General features: G+C 41.5%; 1 protein-coding gene across 4 annotated transcripts in view; it reads right to left on the bottom strand.

Moving 5' to 3' along the window:
• The window catches only part of MOB3B (MOB kinase activator 3B), a 194,519-nt gene that overhangs the window by 125,899 nt on the left and 43,562 nt on the right, over positions 1-25,058 (bottom strand). For 3 of the 4 annotated variants that reach the window (XM_037060626.1, XM_037060627.1, XM_037060629.1), the window contains exon 2: positions 1,294-1,909. In XM_037060626.1, the coding sequence (XP_036916521.1) occupies positions 1,294-1,711 (418 nt within the window). In that variant the 5' untranslated portion in view covers positions 1,712-1,909. Of the gene's footprint in view, positions 1-1,293; positions 1,910-11,130; positions 11,151-25,058 lie in introns of those variants that run through there. The other variant, XM_037060628.1, reaches the window with a different exon arrangement.

Below are 25,058 nucleotides of genomic sequence, written 5' to 3' on the forward strand. Positions count from 1 at the left end.
AACCTAAGAGATTCCTGCCCCTTGCAGGTGTCTATTTTATGCCTGGGGGGGAGGGGAGAAGCCTGCCTTCTTCCCCCTCCTCTGGTGAGTCAGGGCCTGTACTACCCCACCTCCCCCCTTAACAAGGGATAGCAGAGAGCAAGAGCATGAGGGAACTGGACAAGTCAAGGCAACACCACGATTCTAAAGCAAATTGGTTTGTGTGCTGAATATTTCAAGATGTACACACTGCCCTAATCAACTTATACACTATTTTCCCCTGGTATTAACTTAATTACTTCCATACACCCCACCTCATCTTTCCATATGCCACATGGGGACACAGAATCCAACTAGAGGTGATTTCAACAATGTGTTTCAAATACTTCTTTCATACCCCAACCATCTCAGAACTTTTCAATAATACTTTCTAACAGCACAAGTATTTTTTCAGTCATTCCACAAATATTTCCTGAGTGCCTACCAGGATTTCAGGGCACCGTGCTAGCCAGACACGGGAGATACGGAAGGCACATAATCATGGAAGTAGGGAGAGTGCTCTTTCTCATTGAACCTACGGCCTAAAAATTAAAATTTTAAATTCAGCCCATCAGTGCATGTAAAACCCAATCATCATCACTATAAAGAAATAAAAGGGATGGAAAAGGTTTGGCCTTTCCCTTGAAGAATTTTGTGATTCCCAGCACAAGGGAAACAAAAGCACTCACATTTCGAGCCCCCTGGTGGGTCCTGCTAGACCACACACAAGGGTCCAGCATTAACACTGCGTTATGATTGGGGGAAAGAAGAACAGAATGGCAGGATCTTTATTTTTCCAGAGTGCCTACCCCTTCCTCAACTGATCTCCAGTCCATAGATTCTCACACTAAGATTTGTTTACCTGAGAGATGAATACCAAGAATTCCACCACAGATAATGTAACTAACTAGTTAATTAGTCAAATAAGAGCCTTACCAGAATGACTGCGTGGATTTGGAATCTATTCCTAAGGAAGCCAGCAAGATCAAGTCTAACATTTCACCAAGTCTATGTTCCCTCACATGTGATATGTGTCATTTCATGACTGAAGTACATGAAATTATTGTAAGTCGTCCACAAATGATATTTTTCAAAATTTCAATGCGGTTCCGGGACATGACAAAAGAAACTGAAGGTATGTGGAAATGAAATTTGGGGAAACATTGAGAATGTGTGGCATCTACATTCAAAGGCAGTCCTGGAAGAAGCCTCTGCAAACTCTCTGAGCTTGGGTGGGATATGACAAAATTACAAAGAAGCTGTTGATGGACTTACCCACACATGTTGGAAATATGTCTTCATTGTTGATCTGGACCTCAATCCAATCCATGAGAAGGTTCATGTACTGGGGGGCTGGCAGTGCAGTTGGCTTCTTATACTTGAGGTCATCCTGCCACCGATATTCATATTTGGGGCCCCCGGACATCACAGGGCAGGTTCGCTCAGTGCAGAACTCGCAGATGGTGCCATAGATAAGGTTGATCCGATTGAAGAAGTCCACCACGTGCACAGCTACCCAGTCGTTCTGGTCCTCCCCGCTGGGCAGCTGCACAGCTGCCTTCAGGTCCACGCCCGAGTTGAGGGATGCCTGAGCCCTCTTGTGGAGCTCAAACCTCTGTGTGCCAGGTTCAAATTTCCTCTTGGGCCGGAAGGTCTTGTCCTTGTTGAACACCTGCTTCAACGCTATAGACATGGTCTTCTCCTTTTCTTCCTTTGTTTTGCAGGAAGCAAAAAGGCACCTGGAACTCTTCCTTGAGAGATCACAACCCAACAGAGTTTTCCACTGCCAGCCCTCTGGCCCCAGTGTTGCGGCCTGCAGCTTCTAATCTATTTTAAATGGCCCCTTCCATCCTCCTCTTGAGCGATTTCCAGGGGAAACTCATGTTTCTTCCTAACAGCAAGAGAGAAAAAGTTCTTATAAGTGCCCAAATTTAAGAAATGGTAAAGGCTTAGATCAGATTTCTAGCTTGCATTTGGCTGTGCCCACTTCCAACCAGGTATGTGGATGAGCAGGTTAAGCCAATCCCCTTGGAATCTGTATTGATGATTCAAACCATGAAAGTAACAAAATAAGTAAAGGCATCACACTCCTTTTCTTCATGAACTTCATCATATCTCTGGCTACTCTTCCCTGTATGATCACAGGCTCACTGGACCTCTCCAAGGTGTTCAGGATGGGTATGGTAGTCAATAACACATCCCCTTCCCACACAGGCTCCTTCTGAGAACATCTACCCCATTCCATCCCTTCTGCCCCTATTCAGTTAGCATGGGGGCCACTACCCCCCCTCCTCTTGAACACACTTGATTAGTGGCTACCACACCATGCTGGCTAATAAGAATATTTCTCCTGGGAATTTGGAATCAGGACCCAGCCTTTGTTACACATTACTCCTGAGAAGTGATGAGTCTGGGTCTAGTGGAGCCCTATTTGGACCATGTATAATGAAGTTGGGAAAGTTGGTCTGTAAAGTGGGAGGGATGAGGGAAGGAGGAGGAGCAAAAAGGAGGAAGATGCGAGAAGCCACCAACATACGAAGAAAAAAAGACAAGAACATAGGTGGCCACAGAGAGGAAAAAGCCACAGTGAGAAGTAGAGAGTGACGTCTTTAGTCCCTGATAATCTTCTATGAACGGGTTCCAATTCCACTTAAAGCCTAGCTATGATTCCCACCCTTGGAATCCATAAGTTTTTCCTGAATTAATCAAATATTGTAAATCCCTTGTTTTACTTTAGCTAACTTGAGTGGGTCTTGTTTCCTACCAAGAATCCTTAACTATGACAGAATTTATTACCCCTAAAATCAGCCACCCTTTATGTCCTTAGTACACACTTAGATAGCACTTCAAGGCAGAGCTGTCTGATAAAACATTCTGTGATAATGCAAATGTTCTATATCTTTGCTATCTAATATGGTATGCACAGCCACATATGGCCATTAAGCACTTGAAATGCGACTAATGTGACTGAGAAACTGACTTTTTCCTTTTATCTTACTTTAATTAACTTCAAATAACTATATATGACTTGTGGCCACCATATTGGACATTATAGCCTCGAAATCTTTAATGCTTTCTTCTCCATTATCTCATCTGACACCCGCAAAATTCCAGTGAGTTTTATAAAAGATTTATAGTAGGTATAGTAGATTTGCAGTAGGTATCACTAGCTGTGGGTCTCCAAGAGATTAAATTATTTGACTAAAAAGGTTCCGTAGCTAGTAGGGGTCATGGTTAGGACTGAAATACAGTTTCCTGACTCCTAGCAAATGCTCTTTCCACATGGTCTTATAATCTAAAAAGTGATGCCCTTCAAACTGTCTTTCCTGCTGGTTCATGAAGCTCCTTTACCCAGAGCTTCCATCCCCAAACCCCCAAAGATCACAAGTATAGACTGGGTGGAGGTAAAGACTGTGTCCTGTGGCATAGAAACAGAGAGGAGATAAACTGATCCACTCATGGGTCAAGTCCTAGCAAAATGGGCCAAAGGCTGTGGCAAGATTCAGAGGTCCCATCATGGAATCTGGACTTGGAGTTAAACAGTTAAAGTGGACAGAAGTTAAAGTGGACAGAAGTGCTCTTTTCCTACCTAGAAGGGCTCCTGTCACTCTATGGTCAAACATGTGTTGGTGATATATTCAACCTTACTCAGGCAAAACAAAACAACCTCACAAAACAAAATAAAAACAAAACAAAACAAAATAACAGCTGAGACATTCAGATTCCCTCTCACATACTCTGCTCTTTGCTCAGAAGTGCTGACCATTCAGATAAATGCCTCCCCTGGCCACTCCCTACAGTCTCTGTGTTCACTTCCTCCTTCTTATTGCCACCCTCTTCCTATTAGGTTTTCACTGAAATTCCATATGCTGAGGTGTTTTTCCCCCTTCTCACATGGCATGGAGCATAAACACACCCCACAAAAACCCATGTGGAAAGGCAGGTCATGTGACATTCTCTGCCTGGGACAGTGAGGTTCCACTCTGGAGTAGTTGGGGTTTCGCCAGGAAGGATATCCCCACACAAACTCCGAAATTCTATAAAAACAAAGGGTAATCTCTTTTTCAAAACTACACCTCCCCAAAGGTTCGTCCTACGTAAAAAGAGGTTTAAGAAAACTTAGGGCTTTAAAGGGGCATTTCCAAAATAAAAATATGAGTTAGAGATTGGAAGGCTAGAGAAGGATAGTGAGCCTTCTTTTTGTTTGTTTGATTTATCCCCCTTTTAAAAGGGGCAATAGTCCTTCTGTATCACAAATGCTTAAATGCTGACAATAAAGCAGCAACAACCCAACAGCCATGCCCTCATGTCTGCAGTGAGTAAGACTTGGTCTATTATTCTGATAATGAGTGTACCAACAATTCCAGGGTTTTCAGAGCACTCTCCTCTCCTTACATAACCCTCAATATCACTAAACATGCCCTGGAGTGTCTGCTTGCATGGGCACAGATGTGGAACCTTCCTCTATACCACTGCCAGGCCCTCTGGCACCTCTGATGAGAGCATGTAAATGAGACAGGACAATCATAACAAGTCCTCCTGGTTCTGAAGACCTGCCCAGGCTGGTACACACTATTATCTTCATTTCTCAGATGAGGAAACTTTGATTTCCTAATGCTTGTTCCAAATGTGTTATCTTTCTGACACGCTCAGACATGAGGAAGTCTCTTTTGGTCAAACTTGTCTAGAATGAAGTTCCCTGAAGAGGGGATAAGGTTGGTTGGTGGGCCAATGGACATGCAGGATGAATACTAACAAATTCATCATGCCACTGAATGACTAAACAAAGAGGCATCTTCTGTGTCTTCGTCTGAGTGGTAGATGCTATACTGAGGTGGCTACACAAGAGTTTTGAAATGGAAAGAGGACCCAGAAAATCTAGCTCATCTTATTATCCAACTCAGAGCCTCATTGGGACCCCTGCCTATGATTTATATTGTAGACATATTAAATGGTTAGAGCAATGCTTCTCAAATTTAATGTGGGATCTTGTTAAAACCCAGGTTCTGACCCAATAGGTCTGAGAGGGCACTGCAGAATCTGCATTTCTTACAAGCTCCCAGCTGGTGTCAAATCTACTGGTCCATGGGTGATGCTTTAACTATGAAGACCTGATCTAACAAAAATGTTTTAATAGAAATACAGACTCTCAGGACTCCTCCCAGACTTAGCAGATCTAGGTCTGCAATCTAATAAAATCTCAGAAGAAGTATATGCTTTGAGGAACACTGGATTGGATGGCTGTTTGATGGGCTAGGTAAAGGGATGATTAAATAAACTCCTATTTGTTGTTTTGTCAACAGCTGACATCATAAACATAGTCTTTAGCTATGTGTGCATATGTGTGTTTGAGAAAGAGAATGAGGAGGGATTCACTGTTTTGAATACAATGGCCTTGACAGATGGTGACAAAGACTGGATCTTTTGATCTTGATTGATTTGGACAGCACAGCACCCAGAAGCTAGGAGGCTCCCAGTGGATACCTTCCATAAATAACAGATGGAATGTGGCTGCTAATAATTCTGCTGCGGCCACATGCAGAAAAACTTCTTTGGCTAGATTACATGTAGTGCTAGCAACAACACAGTTGTATTCTCCGTCCTTGTCATCTCCAAGAAGAAAACAAGTCATAAGCTTTGTCCTTTGTGTAGAAACTATAAGCAAGTTCTGTTACGAATAGTACCCACCACAATGCTGGTTCTCAATAAATATTTGAAGCCAATAGCTCTTTTAACCAATAAACATTTACTAAAGGCCTTTTATGTGCCAGACACCAGGCTAAGGAGCAAAGGATGCAGGGCTACTGAAGACCTGGACCCTTACTTTGAAAAATCATTTTATGTCTAGTTATGAGGTTAATTTATTGGCTTTGCTTTTTAAGGTACAAAGTTAAATGCACTAATATAAATGGTGATGTGATTCCTTTACAGTATTATGTAGGTTAGGAATGAAAAAAGGAATGAGGTCTTGTGGAAACAGAAAAATGGAAATCCAAATAAACAGCATAAAATTGACAGGAGCTCCATGTGTTCTCCATATTTTCTGCTTAATAGATCAATTATAGCAATAAAACATGATGTGCACTATAAAATATGCAGAGAGAATTCAGCCAAGATGGAAGGGAATGTTGACAAGGTAACTAAGCAACTCTGGCAAGGAAAATTCTTATTTTTCTTTTCCTATGGATGTCTTCTGCCTTATTAGTTCAAAAATAAAAGTCTTTGCCAAGTATAAGGAAGAAATAAAACAAATCTCCTATTTGGTCCTGAGAGGTCCATCTTTTCTAGCTGTGACTACTTCTAAAGAGACCTTTGTGGCATAGAATGGTAGCAGGACAGAGAGGAGCAAGACTAACACTGATATTAGTTGGGGGGAAAGACATTCAATATTTCATATGTGGGATGAAGGATTCCTCCTGGCAAGACCAGCCAGAGGGCAACTCACTCCAGAAATAAGAGAAATGCTCCAGAAGTACCCCATATGAGGGACAACCACATCATCATCATCATCATTGCTGGGCCCCAAGGAGCTAGGATGCTGCCTGGCCCAGAACCACTTCACTGAGTGCCTGCTGAATGAATGAGTAAATGATAGTGAAGAACCCATTGTATAAAACTAAAACCACAAAAGTGAAATTCTACCTCAACTTGCAAGCTCACTGCCTACTCACTGAAGTTGGCTATCACCAGCTGTTGGGCTGCTCTAAAGTGGCCCTTCCTAAAGATCTAGACATGTGTCCATCATTTCTTTCAAATGGGCTATTTCTTTCCACTGTTACCAAAGAATTCCAGCTCTTCAAAACTGAAGGATAACTACTCTGATGTCCCATTTTCCCCCTATATTTTTCTCTTATGGCTGAAATAGTCCATGGAATCCTCTTCTCATACCCCAAATATTGAATAAAAATAGGTTTTTATTTTAAAGAAGTATGTGTATGTGAGTAAAGTGAACATCATTTGACTTTTCCAGGCTCCAATAAAGGATATACCTACACATGTGGTTCTATCAACATTTATGTATTGTTTTACTCCAGTCTACTCATTAGGTGCTATCTTTGCTCACAGGTCAATCCCTGAACTAGAGAATCCTGCCCGAGAAGCAGCATTGCTATATATATATTTTTTGTCCAACTAATCTACCTCCTCAACCTGGAGCCACCATATTGTTGCATTTTAGATTCGTTAGCAGAAATATCATGGTCTCATTTTAATCTTCAAAGATAGGCAGATTGAAGAGCTTGAAAAAGTCTGTGTTACTTCTGAACACAGATGAAGTCAGGACCAAGAGTGCAGCCCTATCAAAGTCTGTCACATGATTTTCACTCCCCCATTATTTTCTAGTTCTCCAATGTCCATTCAAGTTGCAGTCCCACTGTTTCATTTGTATATTTATTTAGTAGTTCATTGTAGCGTTAAACATAGGAGTAAAAAAAATAAAAGCATTGCATGCAACCTTGCCTGCTGTGGCAGCAGCAACAGGAGTGATTGCTCTTTACAGCAGAGAGAGACCCATAATGAGTCTCCATTTCACAGACTCAAAACTCCACCACTCAGTACGGATAAAAAGTAGAAGGATAGAAAGGGATGGGATTTATTTGGTGTGGTAGAATTCACTGCATATTCATGTTTTTCTGAAAAGAATATACTTTTAAAGAAATATTTTCTTGAAGAGAATAAAGTTCTCTTAAGTAAAGGCCTTCCTGAAGCCAGTAGAGACTAGCCTGAATTCCCAATAATGAGGAAGATGGTAAATATTTGGTCCACCCTTGGATAAGGTTGGTCTAATCTTACCACAGTTTTAAAAATAAGTAGTGAAGATAAATGCTCAATTATTTTAAGATAAATGCTCAGTTTATAATTTATGAAAGACATACTAATTTTTAAATAATTTTTTAAATAATAAAGAATTCCAAGTCAGTTATCACTTAGTCTATTATTTGCAGATCTTTGGACTAGCTAGAAAATATTTTTGTGGTTTAGAAAAAAAAAGACTTGTGATTTGAGAACACAGTACCTAAGGCAGGTGGCAGTAGGAGAATGAAGAATGGGAGGGAAGTAAAGATTGAGCTAATATAACAGGAGAAACTAAAAAATAAGGCCAAAAAACTTTTTAAAAGTTGCTGCACAAAATATATTTTTTTATTTTTCAAGCACAGGTGTGTACTAGCTAATGTTGTGTCACTCAGAGAGACTCTATCTTATGGTGGGATAAAGGTCACTGTCAGTTACCATTTCCTTCTTTCTCTTTGACACAGAGTATGCCAATTCTTTCTTGGAAAAGTCTTGCTTTAGAGGAAAAATGTTAAAATTCAAGGAAGTTGGTTCCTGTAACTGTCAACAGACTTATTTAGTCTTAGCTACTCTAAGTGAATTTGAGTCTGAGGGTCTGGAAAATTTTTATCCCTGGCACTATGGGAACTTTGTCTGACATCTGGAACCATTGCAAGAGGCTGTTGAAGGGGGACAGAGAGCACAGAATGGTCTAGAAGACTGAAAATTAGAAAATACAGCTCTAATTTTCAAAAGGGTATTGTTTTAAGCTTGGGGTGGGGTTAATATAATTAACACCAATTGCAAGCAAGATTTAGAGGCAATATAGCCAAGTAGCTAAGAGCACAGCATCTGCAGGGTTGCTGTGAAAATTTAATAGTGCATCTGTAAAATGTCTGGAGTGTCGTAGGTACTGACCAATATGGTTGTTGCCATCATTCTCATCATAATTAAAATCACATTATAATATAAGTTCTAATACATCATTGAGAGACTACCCAGAATCTTAGAATGCTTAAAATTCTATTCAAGTTACTTATGTAACAGTAACAATAACTCATATTTATTTTGATTTTCACAACAACCCAGTGAGTTAGGCGTTATTATTTTCCCCATTTTACACTTACGGAAACTTGAGACACAACTAGATTGAATCTTTGTCCTGGGTACTGAAACTCTTTTTTTTTTAAAGATTTTATTTATTTATCTTTAGAGGGGAAGGGAAGGAGAGAAGGAGAGAAGGATCAATGTATGGTTGCCTCTCGTGAGTCCCCTGCTGGGAACTGGCCTGCAACCCAGGCATGTGCCCTGACTGGGAATGGAACTGTGATTGTGTGGTTCGCAGGCCCGTGCTCAATCCACTGAGCTACACTAGCCAGGTGGGTATCGAAACTCTTAACCTCAATTAAAATGCCTATTTATGAGAGAAATGTGGACCTTGCCCTAAGGCATAGCCACATGCCACTCCCAAAGACATATGTTTCCTCAACTTTTGTGATCCAGTCAGATGACCTGGATTCAGGTCCTGGCAATGACCGTAACTAGCCACATCTTTGGACAAGAAAACCTTCATGAACCTCGGTTTTGACTTCTTTAAAGATAATGGTACTTATTTCTTAAGGTTATTGTGAAAATTTAAAGAGACATTGCCTGTGTGAGTACTTCATAAATAGAAAACCATTAAGTAGTTACTAACATGGTGACAGGTAACAAAGGGAACTACAACTTTTGACATGACACCAAGAAATTAGATGAGTAATGAAAAATAACTCATTTCAATGTAAACACGTGTTTATGAGCAGGAGATAGGGCAGGGGCAAGGGGTGACAATGGACCCCTGGATAGAAGAAAAGAATAAAATCAGCACTTCCTTCTTGCTTCATTTGGATGGACTTTCAATTCTCATAAGAAAGGAAATAATATTAATCGGAGTAACTTGATAATGAGTCAATATTCCTCAACATTGACAATCCATTTAGCTTAATATTGTGATAAAATTCCATTATTTTTTCATATAAGAAAATCTATTGCAATATTATTTCATGAATTTTCATATACTGGGACAAACACTTTTTAGAATGATGTAAAAAAGTTTTTCTTTTAAACTTTAAAATGCTTTATATCTAATATAATACCTTAGGTTATAACTTGGCTATGATCTATCTCTGTGTTCTGATAATGAGAATAACTTTCTGATTAGTTACCTAACCAGAAAGAGGATTAAGGCTGCATCTCCAGAAACTCTCAAGAGAGAAAAGACAACTATCTACCTGGGAGCTTTTTAATTTGAGGAGGTGAAAACAGATGGACAAAGGGGATAAGTCAGAGATAAATAATTAATGATGCTATCCTCTCTACATTCCTGACCACGTCCGCAACTACATAAGAGGTTGGAAATAAAATAGACTCCAAGGAGTAATTGTAAACCATGTGGCCACCTGGAGGACTAGAGAAGGCCCTACCTCTTGAGTCAGAGAGATGTGGGCTTGAGTCCAGGCTTTGCCGTTATCTAGTTACCCTCCTGGGCTAAACATTATCTGTGTTTCAATTTCTTCTCTGATTAGATGAGAATACTGGTACAAGTAACAGCATGTTGGGGTATAACTGGGAGAATTTAAGTAAAGAGGAGCAATGTCAGCCCTATGTTTATTAATCCAGATTTCTCATAGTATCAGGTTATTTCTCATATTATTAGCTAGCTTCATGGTCTATAGGGATCCCAACCATACCTGATCTATTCTTTGACTTCTTTCCCGCAAGATCTGAGCACCTGACCCTCAAAAATGTATGAAATCTTGGAAAATTTTACAGAACAACTCCATTTCCTCACTGCTGGTTTTTATGAGGAAGAATTTTCCCTAAGTACATGACTGGCTTTCCTCTGTCCTTTTACTAATGCTGCCTCTGGGGAAGTGGAGGAACTAACTCATTTACTCGGTAAATTTAAGAAGAACCAACTGGGCAGACTGAGCTACAAGCATTACCTCCTGGGAGGTGCGTGCCCTCCAGGAGTGTGCTGTTTGCTCCTCTGCGGCTTTCTGAAGGGAGACAGCCAGCTCTGTCCACTATTACATGGGAAGAGGTGGGTAAGTCTAGCATTTAGATGTAGCACACTCACTTGACTAACAGACCTAAAGCTAAGTCCTCTAGCCTGGCTTCTTTAAGCAATAAAGATGATCTGTTTCTGTTGTTTCAATCACCTTATTTTGAAGCCAGGTAGAGAAGAGTGATATTTCAATGTTCGTTTATCAGAGGCGCTCTTAGAGACCCCAATCCTATGCAAAGTTTGCCAATTTTTAAAAGAGTTTCATTATGAACTCAGTTCAAACATAACTTACTTACCTGCAGAAGTTCTGCATCTCTCTACCAAGCATGCACAATCTTCTCGAGTTTTTCAGGCAAGAGAGACTACATCCAGTTACTGCCCAGCCACAGGCACAAAGAGGAAGAATGGTCAGAAAAGAGGACCCCCTCATGTAGGAGGTGTTTCAAAGCATTCCACAAGAATCAGAGAGCATTCGGTTTAACACTCCCATACCCTGTAGGTGGCTACTATCCAGGGCCAGTGCTCTTCATGAGGAAACACTTCCACCCAGATGAAACCTCTCCCTCACCCAGCCTCATTTCTCAAACTCCTCTCCTCTCCTCTCCTCTCCTCTCCTCTCCTCTCCTCTCCTCTCCTCTCCTCTCCTCTCCTCTCCTCTCCTCTCCAACCCAGAGTTTTAACTTCAAAACTCTATTTAAGTGATGGAAAAGTGGTGGAGAAAGAAGGGAGGAAGGCAGCAGGGATGGCTGATGGTTCCTGGCCAGTGACATCTGCATCTGGTATGCACTCCTCTCTCACTCTCATGCCGCGACCTCACCCTTTGCTGCAGTTCTGCGCTCACCTATCGGTACTCCATCAGTCTACGAGGGCTGATTGCACTCTTCACTGCAGCACTAACACCTAACGTAGGACTCAGCACAAATATTTGTGCAGAACTATGTGTCTAAATTATTTCTAATCAAATACTGCACAAACAGTCCTTTTTCAGCTGAGAGGGCCATGCCCCTGGAACCATGATGAGACATAATCGACAAAAGGAACCTTCTCAGAAAACAGACACTTCATACAAAGGTCAACAGCAGCAACTGACACGTGCTTCCCCAGGCCAACCCAAACAGCTCCCACTTTTGGATTTTCCAGCATTCACTGAAAAGTCAGCTCCTTTAGAAGCAAGCCTAGCTTTAGAAGAATGTTTAAAAATTCATGATAGATCTTTGGAACATCTTTGCATGGTGCTGTAAAGACCTCTACCTCTGTACTTTATTAAAAGAATACATTTTTAAAACATGCCTCAAAGGAAAAATAATGGGTTAGAAAGGAGGTCATTCAGCCTGGGGAATTTTTTATCTCTAACATGAGAAGAAAATGCATCACATCATCTCCTTTACTGCAAACTCTACTTCTGTGAGTTTGTTGCCCATTCCCAGGCTTTTGACTCTGCTGCATCCACTCCCGTCCCCTCTGTGCCCCTTCCTGCTGGGACATGTCAGCAGGCCTCCTTGGCCCCTAATCTGTGTCCCTTAGTCATCCTACACAAGACCATGAAACTCATCTTCTTCGAGCCATGATCCTGCCACCCCCCCATCATGTGGGGGAGGCCTAGTGTGAGATCATTGCTGATAGCATTTTATAGCAGGAAGAATCCTGGAAAATCACTTAATTGAATTCAACTCTCAATGTATAAATACAAAGACAGAAGCAACCACACCTACTGCCCAGATAAGTGAGGTGAGGCCCACAGCACAGACTGCAGCAGACAGCAAAGCCTCAGCCTGGGGGTCAGTGTTCTTTCCATGAACCCATGGATTTCTTTTTTTAAAAACATATTTTATTGATTATGCCATTACAGTTGTTCTAATTCCCCCCCTTCATTCCCCTCCACCTGGCATACCCCCCTCTTTCGTTTATGTCCATGTGTCTCAAGTTCTTTAGATTCTATATTTCCCAGAGTATTCTTGCCCTCCCCCCGTCTATTTTCTACCTACTATCTATGCTACTTATTCTCTGTACCTTCTCCCCCCTTCTCCTCTTCCCACTCCCCTGTTGCTAACCCTCCATGTGACCTCTATTTCTATGGTTCTGCTCCTGATCTAGTTGTCCTCTTTGTTTTTGTTTTAGGTGTGGTTGTTAATAACTGTGAGTTTGCTGTCCTTTCACTGTTCATATTTTTATCTTCTTTTTCTTAGATAAGTCCCCTTAACATTTCATATAATAAGGGCTTGGTGATGATGAACTCCTTCAACTTGCCTTATCCAAGAAGCACTTTATATGTCCTTCCATTCTAAATGAAAGCTTTGCTGGATAGAGCAATCTTGGTTGTAGGTCTTTGGATTTCTTTATTTTATTTTTTTAATTTAATTCTTATTCAAGTACAGTTTTCTGTTTTATATTCCCTGCCCTGCCCCCCCCACAGTGCTCCACACCTCCCTCCCATTTCCGACCCCCACCTTAATTATTGTCCATGTGTCCTTTATACTTATTCATGTGAGTCCCTCCCCTTTTCCCCTATGATTCTCTCCCCTCTCCCTTCTGGACTCTGTCAGCCTGTTCCATATTTGAGTGTCATTGGTCATATTTTGCTTGCTTGTTTGTTTTGTTGTTAAAATTCCTGTTAAAGGTGAGATCATATGATATTTGTCTTTCACCGCCTGGCTTATTTCGCTCAGCATAATGCTCTCCAGTTCCATCCATGATGTTGCAAAAGGTAGGAGCTCCTGCTGCAGAAAGGAAGAAGGAGCTCCTACCTTTTGGAACCCATGGATTTCTTAAATGCTTAAGCAAACCTGATGCCTAACTGCTCTTCAAACAGCATCTAACTTATCTCTTTCAATGCAAACGATATACACATAGTTTTATTCATCCCCTGGATGGGTTTTAAGCTTTGTGGATTTTTTTAAGCAACATAACCTTTTTCTCACCCAAAATGAAGTTTATACATGAGAAGCACCCTCACTCTTAGTCCACTCCCCCCAACAACCACAGAGACTCCTCTGGGGACCTTCAGGTTTGACTCTATCAATCAGGCAACTCATGGATTCCCAATGCCCATTGCACTTGCCAGTGACTGAACCTCTGTCCCAGCCCTCTCCTCAACCATCCACCCGCCATCACCCTTTGGCCTTCGAGGCCTGGAGAGTTGCCACCACCTCCAAGCAGCCTCTCCTGCCCGTGATGCTAGGATGTGATTCTTGTCTTTTCTTTGCTCCAAAGCCCTGAATATTTAAACCTTCCTCTGTACCCAAACAGTCTGAGTCATTTATTTTCATGCCTCACCTTCACCTTCTGGCCCATTTATAATGAGGGCCCACCCACCTAACTGGCAGCCCCTCCAGGTCCATCAAAGCAGGCTTTGAACATAATTGCCACTAGGCTGAAGTTTCAGCGTGCCCCCTAACCTCTCCTGATCCTTCCTTAATCTGGCTTTGTTTCTGCTCATTCTTATTGTGCTCATTTTGAACTTCTGCTTCTTAAGCAAACCCATGAATATAAAGTTTGACTTGCTCTTCTTGAGTTCTGTACTTGTCCTCCAGCTCTGTCTCCCATTTGCTCTTTTTCAATTTTCTCCTCTTGAGCTCCTGGAGTCTCTGCTAGAAGTGGATGGCTGCTTAGAAAACAACTATGACCCCTCCTCACCCTGATCAATCTGTCCACTGGACCTGCCTCAGGACCTGCCTCAGAAATGATGGGAAAATCAAGACTGACTGAGTGCTTGTTTAAAACGATGACCCTTCGGGTTCCACCCTCACTGTTAGAGGTGATTGTGATGCATTCTAATGTTTAAGGACGCCCTGAAATGGGGAGTTTCACACTCCAGGCCTGGCATATCCAGGGTCCATGTGCCAACAGTCATTTACTGAGGAGAATGGACACACAGAAACATGATGCTCAGAAGAACTGAATTTCTAACAGAAAAAAGGTCGGAAAAGTCCTTAGAGAGAAGGAAGACAAAAGCTGAATCGTACCGGAGATTGGAGAGTGGCTCTTCCCTGACTGGTCTCCCAGCTACACCATGGATGAAGAGCCTGCCTCATCCCCACCTGCTGCCATCCGTGTCTGCTGGCCCCTGGACTGTTCCGACTGCTAGTTAAGTGACTCTGAGATCAGGCTGCCTGGGTTTGATGCCCAGGTCTACGGTTTTCAGAGCTGCAATCTCTTGAGCTTAATATGTAACATTGTTAAACTTCAGTTTCCTTTTTTGTAAAATGGAGAAAATAAAATTATCTATCTTGTAATGTTGCTGTGAGAATTAAATGACATTATCCAAATAAAGCATTTGACATAGCACCAGGCACAAGGAAAATCTATAATAAGTATTAGATTTTAATTCTATTATTCACATACTGCCTTCTTGAACTTAACTCCTTCACATGTGCATCCCCCTTTCTGGACAGGAAACTCCACAGTAGTGAAATTTCTACTGTCTCTCCCTTATAAAAACACTCAGTAAATCATGCCTCATAAGACGGTGGTGATGATGAATAAGACAGTAAGCAAACAAAACAGAAACAAACTCACAGATAACAAGGAACAAACTGATGATCGCCAGATGGGAGGAGGATTGGGGGAATGGGTGAAAAAGGTCAAAGGGATTAAGGAAGTACAAAATGACAGTTACAAAAATAGTTACGGTGGTGTCAAGTACAGCATAGGGAATATAGCAATAATACTGTAATAACTCTATATGGTATCAGATGGATACTAGATTTATCAGGGTGATCAATTACTTCATAAGGTATATAAATATCTAATTGCTGTTACACACCTGAAACATAATGCTGTGTGTCAACTGTAATTGGAAAATTAATTAGTTAATTTTAAAAAGACAGTTGGTGAGAAGAGGTCAACAGCAGGTCTGGCACACTCCAGGCTCTCAGTAATAGTAATAATCAAGGAGGCTGACCCAGCCTGACCACACCCTGGGCACCAGGAACAGCAGGTTTCCCTCAGCAGGTCTAATGCCCTGCAATCAAACTCCCTTCAGCCACTGGGCAGCGCAGCCTTCAGAAAAACAGGAGCCTGGTTCAGAAGGCTTCTCCCGGAACCACACAGCGCAGCTGGCCTGAAAGCCTGTGTTGATTGGACATTTCTACCTATTGTTTTATGACAGGAATTTGAGCTCTCTCAGGGCAGTGCCAGAAAAACTCATCCTGAGTAAAGGGGTGCATTTTTAATACCAAATATCTTAACTCTGATTTTCTTATATAACCATAATGAGTAGGCTTGCCAAAAGTGTTAAAAATAGAAGACAATAAAAAAATCAAAGAGAAAATCTCATAGTTTCTAGACCAACTCACACGGAAACAGTTACCTCACAAAAGCATGTGGCTGTCAATTTTTTCATTCATTTAGGGGAGTGTTATTTGCTTTTTCTATTGTTTTCTTCAAATATTTTATTTATTCTTCCCATACTAGTCTTTAATGACAAGTGAGGGTGGTGATACCACTCTTCTTAAAAACAATAAAAGCTACAGAAAGAAAGAAAAAAAGCCCTTCCAAGCCTCCACAGGCCTGGGGAATTCTGCCCGGAGAAGTAAACTGCTCAAGCAGAGCGTGGCAAACAACCGCCTCCGCTGGCACTGGGCTGAGCCAGCCCCTGTGGTGAGGACTCGCTTTATTTTTGGTCCAAGCCCTGACTCCAGGAAGCCACATCTACTGACTTCTTTTTCATTTCAGATTATACATCCATCGATAAGCCTTGTTGAGATAGTCTCCATTAGAGACTCCCCCGATTCGTGCTGAGAAAGAACAGGAAAAACGGAAACACAGACATCATTCCTAGGAAAACAGCGCCCGCCCAGCAAGAGACTAAAACAGGTGTGTGCTATCTCCTATTCTCTTTAAATTGCACTTTATTCCATACACACACAGAAAGAAAGCAGCTCCCCAAGTTTAGTGTTTGATTTTATGTAAGAGCCAGATGACTCAAATTCCTTTTAGAGAAAGGAGGTGTGGGCATCTATAGAAAACGTTGTTAAGCATATAACCACGAACATTTCTCCCATCAACTGTTGTCAATTAAAAAAAGTTCAAGGGCTTAATATAGTTGAAGATGGAAAAATACAGAGTTCCACAAAAACAAGTAAGACTGCCATATTAAAAAAAGAATAAAACTCATCTGAGCCACTTGAGCACATCTCAGATGCAGACCTTTACAAAATTGATCAAGAGACATCATTTGCAAATGTTTGTATTTTAAATCATAAGACCACTGTTCCTAGACTGTAGAAATTGAAAGTGATTGCACAATAAACTGGTCATCATTTGGTCTCCCCCTAATTTGCCAGAACCCAGCGTGGCTTCTACAAAAAGACAAAACCTGACAGACCATGCAGCATGGCCAAGGAGCTCTGATTTATTTCAGCTTTAAAAGGCTACTGCACCAGGATTTTTCTTTCTGTCCAGAATGCAATCCACACGACTGGCCTTGCTGTCCTGAATCATGTACACGTTTTTCTCATCTAGCAGAGAGATCTTGTGAACCGTAGGCTCAACCTGCACTGGCAGTGCCGGGAGAGCAGAGCGGGAGGGTGGGGTCGTGCTGGGACACAGAGTGACTGCATGCTGAGTGCTGCACCAGGCTTGCAGGAGGACCCAGACAGGAAGAAGGCAAGGCCTTGGCCTTCAAGATGTCCAGTAAGAGAAGCTTTCCAAGCTGGCACCACAAGCAGAAATGAATCCGCTGCCAGAAGAGCTAGGTCCCTAAACTTATCCAAAGCAAGGAGGGCCTGTGGCTTCTGGGAGCAATGCCAGGACCTGAAGGTGGAAAGTGGGGGCAGGGGGTGGGGGAAGCCCAGCCCCTTCTTGACCCAGGGGGCTAGCCACAAGCAGGGAAAGCCAAAGACGTACCCTGTGAAGACGTTCCCTCAACATCATTAAAGGTCATGCACTCTTCCCAGCTCCTCACTCCACTCTACTCTGCTCTCAGGAGTAAAGGGAAAGAAAGCACCTCAGCATTCATTTGGGAAACTTCCCAGATAGTCTAAGCTTTCACCTGGGGGGCACCTCACCTGACAGCAACCATAGACATCTGAGGCATCGGTTGTTTCATTTTTATAATAGTCTAGGTCACAGGTGGCAAACGCAAGGCCTGTGAGCTGAATCCTGCCCTCCACCTTGTTTTATCTGGCCCGGCACCTTGTTTCTTCCCCGGGGGCAGCACTGAGCTCCTTGCCTCTAGTTAAGGAGCAGTTACATTTATACAGCACTAAAATTACATTCGGCCCTTTGAAGGCAACCGAGAGGCTGGTGTAGCCCCCCGTGAAAATGAATCTGACACTTTTGGTCTAGGTTTAGGATGTATCTAATTTTATAAAGCTACCTCAAATTGTGTGGGAAGGAGATCAAGTAATTCTGATAATTTTCATTTCCTCCAACCATATCCTAGTAAACATAAGAGGGACCTTTTAAGTACAGGTGCTTTCTGACTAATGATGAATAAATGTACACATCATTCCATGGCCTACCAAAATCTCCTGAGGACCGAGGATTCAGAGATATGATTCAAGTGGAGTTCCCCTAGTCCTTTCCAGCCCAACCTACCTCTCCTCAACGTCTGTTATCTGTTTATCCTTCTCACGAAGGCTGGCTGAACAAACCTCACGTAAGCCAGCAGACAAGTGAGGGCAAGGACTTTTTTAATGACACAACCCACATCACTGTACCCTAGGACAGTTGCCATGATGACAGGGATGGCATGTGCCTGCTGATTTGAACCTTCCTACCATTTCTGTTAGGAGACACACAGCTACTTCCCGCTCCCGAAAATTTTGTGGGGGAAGGAAAAGGAAGACAGAGAGGAAAGACATGTTCATGACAAAAGCTGGCAAAGGCTCTTGGACGATGTATAATTCTTCTCTCAGGCTATGTAGCAAATAACCCCTTCAAAATGAACTTTGAAATCTAGAATGAAGGTATTTTTTTATCCTCACCCAAGGACATTTTTTCATTGCTTTCAGAGAGAGAAAAAAGGGGAGAGAGAATGAGAGAGAGAGACATTGATATGAGAAACCTCATAGACACCCTGACCAGGGAACAAACCCACCACCTGGGTATGTGCTGTGACCGGGAATTGAACCCACACCTTTTCAGTCTATGGGATGATGCTCCAACCAACTGGACCACATCGGCCAGGGCTCTAGAGCAAAGTTTTTTATAAGAAGTCTAGTGTTATATTTGAAGTTTAAAAATATGCCTATCCCTTCCCTCAGCAAGCCCACCTTTAAGAATCTATCAAAGGGCAAGGAGAGTGGACTATTGTGTCTGGCTGACTTCTAAGATGGCCCCAGTGATATCTGCCTCCTGGTATCTACGGCCCTTGAATAATCCACTCCCCTTGGGTGAGGACTAGACCTAGTGACTCCTGGTGAAGAGGAGACAGCAAAAGGGATTAGCCTGTAAAAGACCTAAAATATCAAGATATAAAAGATATAAAAGATCAAGACTTCTGTCTTGATCACATACTCTTTTGCTCCACTTGTTCACTTCGGTGCAGCCAGCTGCCATAAGCGAGCTCTCCTACGGAGAGGCCCACATGCCGAGAAACTGAAGGTGGCTTCCAACTCAATAGCCAGAGAGGAAGAAGGGCCCTCAGGCCAACTGGACACTAGGAACTGAGTCCTGCCAAGAACCACTGAATAAGCTCATTTCCTTCCCCAGCTGATCCTCCAGACGACTGCAGACCCAGCCCAGACCTTGGTTACAGCCTGGTGCAGGCCCCTGACCAGGAGAGCCCAGCCAAGCTGTGCTCTGATTCCTGACCCAGAGAAACTGAGACAATACATGTTGTTACTTTCAAGTCACCAAGTTTGGGGGTATTATGTTATGTAGCAAGACATAAATAATATAGCTTTTCAGTATCACCGTTTATAATCATATCCCCCAAAAAGAAAACCTCAAAAGTCCATTTGGAGGGAGCTAGTTAATCAAAAGCGGCACATCCATACCAGAAATTTGGGGCAGCCTCAAACGCAGTGAGGTCGACAGATCTGCACTGACACGGAAAGAAGTCCAAGAAGATGAAAAAGTTGCAAAATGTGTGATGCTTCTAAAACATGGCAGATATCTAGGTTTCCACGCCTGTAAACTCCAGACAAGCTGCTTATCCACTTTTCCCATCTCAAAAAGGAACAACTGTAGTTATCCAGTTGCTATGGACAAAAACAAAATAGAAAAAGAACAAAATAGAGAAAAAATAGAGAAGAAAAAGAAAGAGATCATTATTGACTCTCCTCTTTCCTTCAAACTGCTCATCTAATCCATGAGTAAATTACACAGTTTACCTCGGAATTACCACCATATCCCACCCTTATCGCCACCTCCATGGCTACTCCTTCCATCCGAGCTACCATCCTGTCTTTCTGGAGCAGCTGCAAAGGACGTGACTCACTGCTCTGCTTCCACAACTGCTCCTCTGCTATCTATTTCTAGACAATAGTCAGAGTGGTACTTAAAAAAAATGTAAGTGAAAGCAGGCCAGTCCCCTCTTTAAACCCTGGAAAGACTCTCCATCACAGTCAAAATGAAAAACAAAGTTGCTTTACTGATTTACAAAGCCATAACCAACAGATCTGGCCCCGGAATACTCCTTGTGCAATTCTCCCTCTTACTTATCTATCCACATTGACTTCTGTGATGATTCACCATAATGCTCCAAGTTCACTATCATTAGAGGGGTCAATTAGTTTGCTAGGGCTTCCATTAAAAAGAACGGAAAGCCGCGTGACTTAAGTAACAGAAATTTATTGTCTCACAGTTTGGGAGGTTAGAAGTCTGAAATCAAGGTGTTGGTAGGGCAGTTAGCTTCTTTTGAAGCCTATAGGGAAGGCTCTGTCCCATGCCTCTCCCTCTGCTTCTGGTGGTGTTCTAGCAACCTTCAGCGTCACTTGGCTCACAGACACATCACCCCAACAATGGTGCTCTCGCCGGATGCATGTCTGTCTCCAAACTTCTCCTTTTTATGAGGACCACAGTTTTCATGGATTAGGGGTCCATGCTACTCCAATATGACCTCATCTTAACATATTATAACTGCAATAACTGTATTTCTAAATTAGGTCACATTCTGAGGAACTGGAGCTTAGGACTTCCATATACGAATTGGGGGATGGGAGATACACTTCAACCCATAACAAGAGCCTGACAGGTGTCTTTGGCTCAAGGACTCTCCAGTAGCTTTGTCAAACTCTCTTAGAACGTCACAGCACTCCAAGCTGCTGCCATCCACCCTTCCTCCCTCCCTCAGACTGGTGTTTCGATCTGAAAGCTCTTCCAGGCTCCCTCCGGTTTCCTTTTGCCCCCATTTCCCTGGCACCCAGAGAGGAGCACTCTAAGGGGCCCTGTACTTGGTGGAACTCTGCTAGAGGAATCTTGAAATATTTTGGAACAAAGGGACCCATATTCTGCTTTTGTAAGTGGACACTGGTCTTGAGGGGTTGCCTGACCATATCTCTTGCACCACTAATTTGGTCTTGGTGTCTGCTTCTCGGAGGACTCAGAGTGATGCCCCAGATATCAACATGGCTCTGGTCATCTCCTCCGAGAAGCTTCCTTTACCATCCTCAGTAAAGCACAACCCACCTAACCCTGACTCTCTATCTCCCATGACTCTGCTTTAATGTTCTTCATAGCTCCATCTGATTTCACTGTATGTTTTTATTTTTTGTTTGTCTTATCTTCCCCTTGAAGAAGTAAATTATTAACATAGACAAAAACCTTTCTTTGTTTATTACTGAACCCCAGCACTGACAAGAGCCAAGCATGTGAAAGGTAGCCAATAGTTTGTGACTAAATTAATTTATTAAAAAATAAACGTTATACTAAGTTCACCCAGATCTTCTTTCAGTTCCAAACATATAAAATATAACCCAGCATGACCATCTTAAGAATGTACTTCACAGATCTATAAAATTCAGCTTTTTAAAAACACCGGCCAGAAATGAATAGAGAATCCAAAGCCAAAGCTCAAGTTGTAGGCATGAGAGCAAATGCTGCCTCACCAGAGGGGCTGAATCCAGATACAGCTGCTTCAAGGCCTAGGCCGGGGGTTTTAATGACCAGGTTAGGACAGGTGATGTGGCCCTGAGCCCATGCAAAGTAGGAAACTGGAACTGAGATAACTTCATACAGTTAGAATTCTTGAAATTCCCCTGATATCTACACGAATATGGAACTAGAAAAACTAGCCCTGCTCCCTCGTAGCTCAGGGAAGAAGCAAGGAAGTCTGTTCTGCCCCGGCCTCAGGGTGAAAGAAAATGTGTTCAGTGAAAAAAACAAAACACCAAGCTTGTGTCATTCACAAGTGTCTTGCCCAAATTTACATTGTTTTAAGATTACGCAACAATTCTGAGTTAATAAATCACCATAAAAATGTTCCTAGGACCACAGTAACCTCTGTAGAAGCAAACTCAAATTGCTCCGCAAAAATATTTTCATTACTCAGGACTCACAAGACTCCCTCAGAATAAATAATTCCTGTTGAACAAACCAATCAGGGGGAGAGGCCATATACACAACAAGCAGAATTAGCATCCCCAAAACTAATAGTTATAGAATAATATAATAAATCTAAAAACTAATTATATTTAAAAGTATTTAAAAATGAAATAGTCAACTTCTATGGAAAAAGAAAGGTCATATCTGAAAAAAAGTAAATAGAATAATGAAAATTAAAAACACAATGTTAAGTTGCATATTGTTTAGATGCAGCTAACAGGAAAATTAGTATTGTGAAGGATGGGTCTGAAAAAATTACTCAGCAGAGAGAGAAAAAAAGTGATAGAAAAATGTGAGAAGTGATAAGACATAGAGAATAGATTGAGGAAATAAAATATATATTTGGTTGAAGTTCCAGGAAGAAGGAGTAGAAGACTGTGAAAGAGGCAATATTAAAATGATAATGGCTGAGAATTTAGCAGAATTAAAGTAATACTTGTGTTCTTCATTTGAAACATCACAAGCCTCAATGAGGATTCAAAAGAAACATAAACACACACACACACACACACACACACACAGGACACACTGTGGTAAACTGAAGAACACCAGAAGCAAAGAGAGAGGCGTGGAAGCAGCCAGAGAGAAAAAGATAGATTACCAGCCTCATGAGGGCAATCAGATTAGTAGCAGATTTTTCTTTTTCATCAAAGTCTAGAAATAACAGAATTATTTATTCAAAGTGGTAAAATGAAATAACTGAAACAACTATTTTACAGCTAACTAAATTAGCACTCTATAATGAATATGAAATAAAAACTTTTTCATACAAAACAAAGACAATATCCAATTCATCAACACTCCCCCAAATTACACAATAATGTTTAATATGAAGTAAATTAAGAAAAATTACAATAAATAATGATGAGCAAAGAAGTTAATAAACATGACAGCCAATTTATAAACACCCCTATTGTTTAAAAATTTTTAAGATTATTTGGGGGAGAAGTTATAAACAACTTAGAGGTAAAATATTAGATAGCAATTATATGTAAGGGCAATTACATTACAATATTCTAAGGTCCTTGTGTTGCTTAGTAGGGGAATAGCAATTTTGAATATTTTTAAAATTTATTTTTTTATTATTTTTAAAAATACTTTATTTCTTATTTGTTTTTAGAGGGGGAGAGGAGAGAAATATCAATGCATGGCTGCCTCCCATGAGTCCCCTGCTGGGAACTGGCCTGCAACCCAGGCATGTGCCCTGACTGGGAATCGAACCACAATCGTGTGGTGCGTAGGCCCGCGCTCAATCCACTGAGCTACACCAGCCAGGGCCCTGAATATTTTTAAAATTTAAAGCTAAGCATGCATATTGTAATTTTAGGGTAAATGTGGAAGAAATGGAATGTATAACTTCCAAAGTGATAGTGGAGGAGAAAGAGAAAAAAGATGAGAAATGTGCAGACAAATAAACGTGGAAAGAATAGGCCACCAGCAGCTCCTCCCAAAAGGAAATATATACAAAAATGCAGTTTAAGCAAAAGGAAATTGATTGCAGATGTACAACATGTAAAAGGAGACAAAAGAAGGAATTTCAAGGCTATAGGAAGACATGAGATTCTGAAATATAAGAAAGAATTAAGAGCACATAAAGCGGTAAATATATAGGTAAGTTAATACAAGTATTGATGATATAAAAGAATAAAAAAACAATGCCTTGTGGGATTTTAAAAAGAAAAAATACACAGCTTTAAAGTACACAAAAGGACTACCATAGGGACTGGAGCAACATAAGTGGGAAGGGTGTTGTTCAGAGGAAGGTAAAGATATTGGTCACTTTAGAATTGGGTGAGTTAATGATACATTCTGTAATTACTGGGTTAACCATTAAAGAATAAACACAGACAGTATAATTTTTGGAGTTGTGTGGAAGAAAAAGTAGACTAAGACTAAAATTTCAATCAATCCAAAAGAAGACAAGAAAAGAGAGAGGACAGATAGAAATTGTGAGACATATAGAAAGCACAATGGCAGACATGAATTAAAGTACATCAGTAATGATAACATGTAGATTTGCCAAATGCTCCAGGTAAAAGATGATAACAGATTCAAATGCTTCCTGGACAGGCAAGGTCACATAAATGAGTAAACAGCAGGTCTAGGAAAGCAATAGCTCATATGTAATGGCAGCTGATGTTCCTTCAGGGTCCAGGAGACTGTAGAGTATAATGGGGCCTGGAGTAAACTGCTGAGTATATCTGTCTGAAGAAGGTAGCTCGTACAGATTTTTACTGCCCAGTGTCTGGAATGTCAACAAAGCTGGAAATTCAGTGCTTTGTGGGAAATCTGATTTTTAAACATAGCCTGATTTTTTAAAGAAAAAAAAAGAGAAAGAAAATGCTGTCAGACTTCCAGCCAAGGCTGAGGAATAGGTAGATACACTGTGCCTTGTTGCAAAAGCAAAAGAAGGACAACAGCAAATTTAAAAATGAAAAACAACCACAACAGCCTAAAAATTGAACTGTATAGAAGTTCAACAACCAAGGAGTTAAAGAAGAAACATTCATCCAGACCGGTAGGAGGGGTGGAGATGGTCAGCCAAGTGGAGAGGATTCGCCGCAAGGCAGCTGCTAGAGGATAGGGTGGGCCAGGTGGCAGAATGAAGACTGGGTGGTCCCACATTTGTGTGCGGATAAACCATGAGGAACACCTGGGGAACGAGACAGACCAAGAAACCCAGGGTCCCAGCGCGGGGAAATAAAGCCTCAAATCCTCTGACTGAAAACACCTG

Source organism: Sturnira hondurensis, unplaced genomic scaffold, assembly GCF_014824575.4.
Source record: "Sturnira hondurensis isolate 20B ecotype Veracruz unplaced genomic scaffold, ASM1482457v3 Scaffold0012012, whole genome shotgun sequence".
NCBI lineage: Eukaryota > Metazoa > Chordata > Mammalia > Chiroptera > Phyllostomidae > Sturnira > Sturnira hondurensis.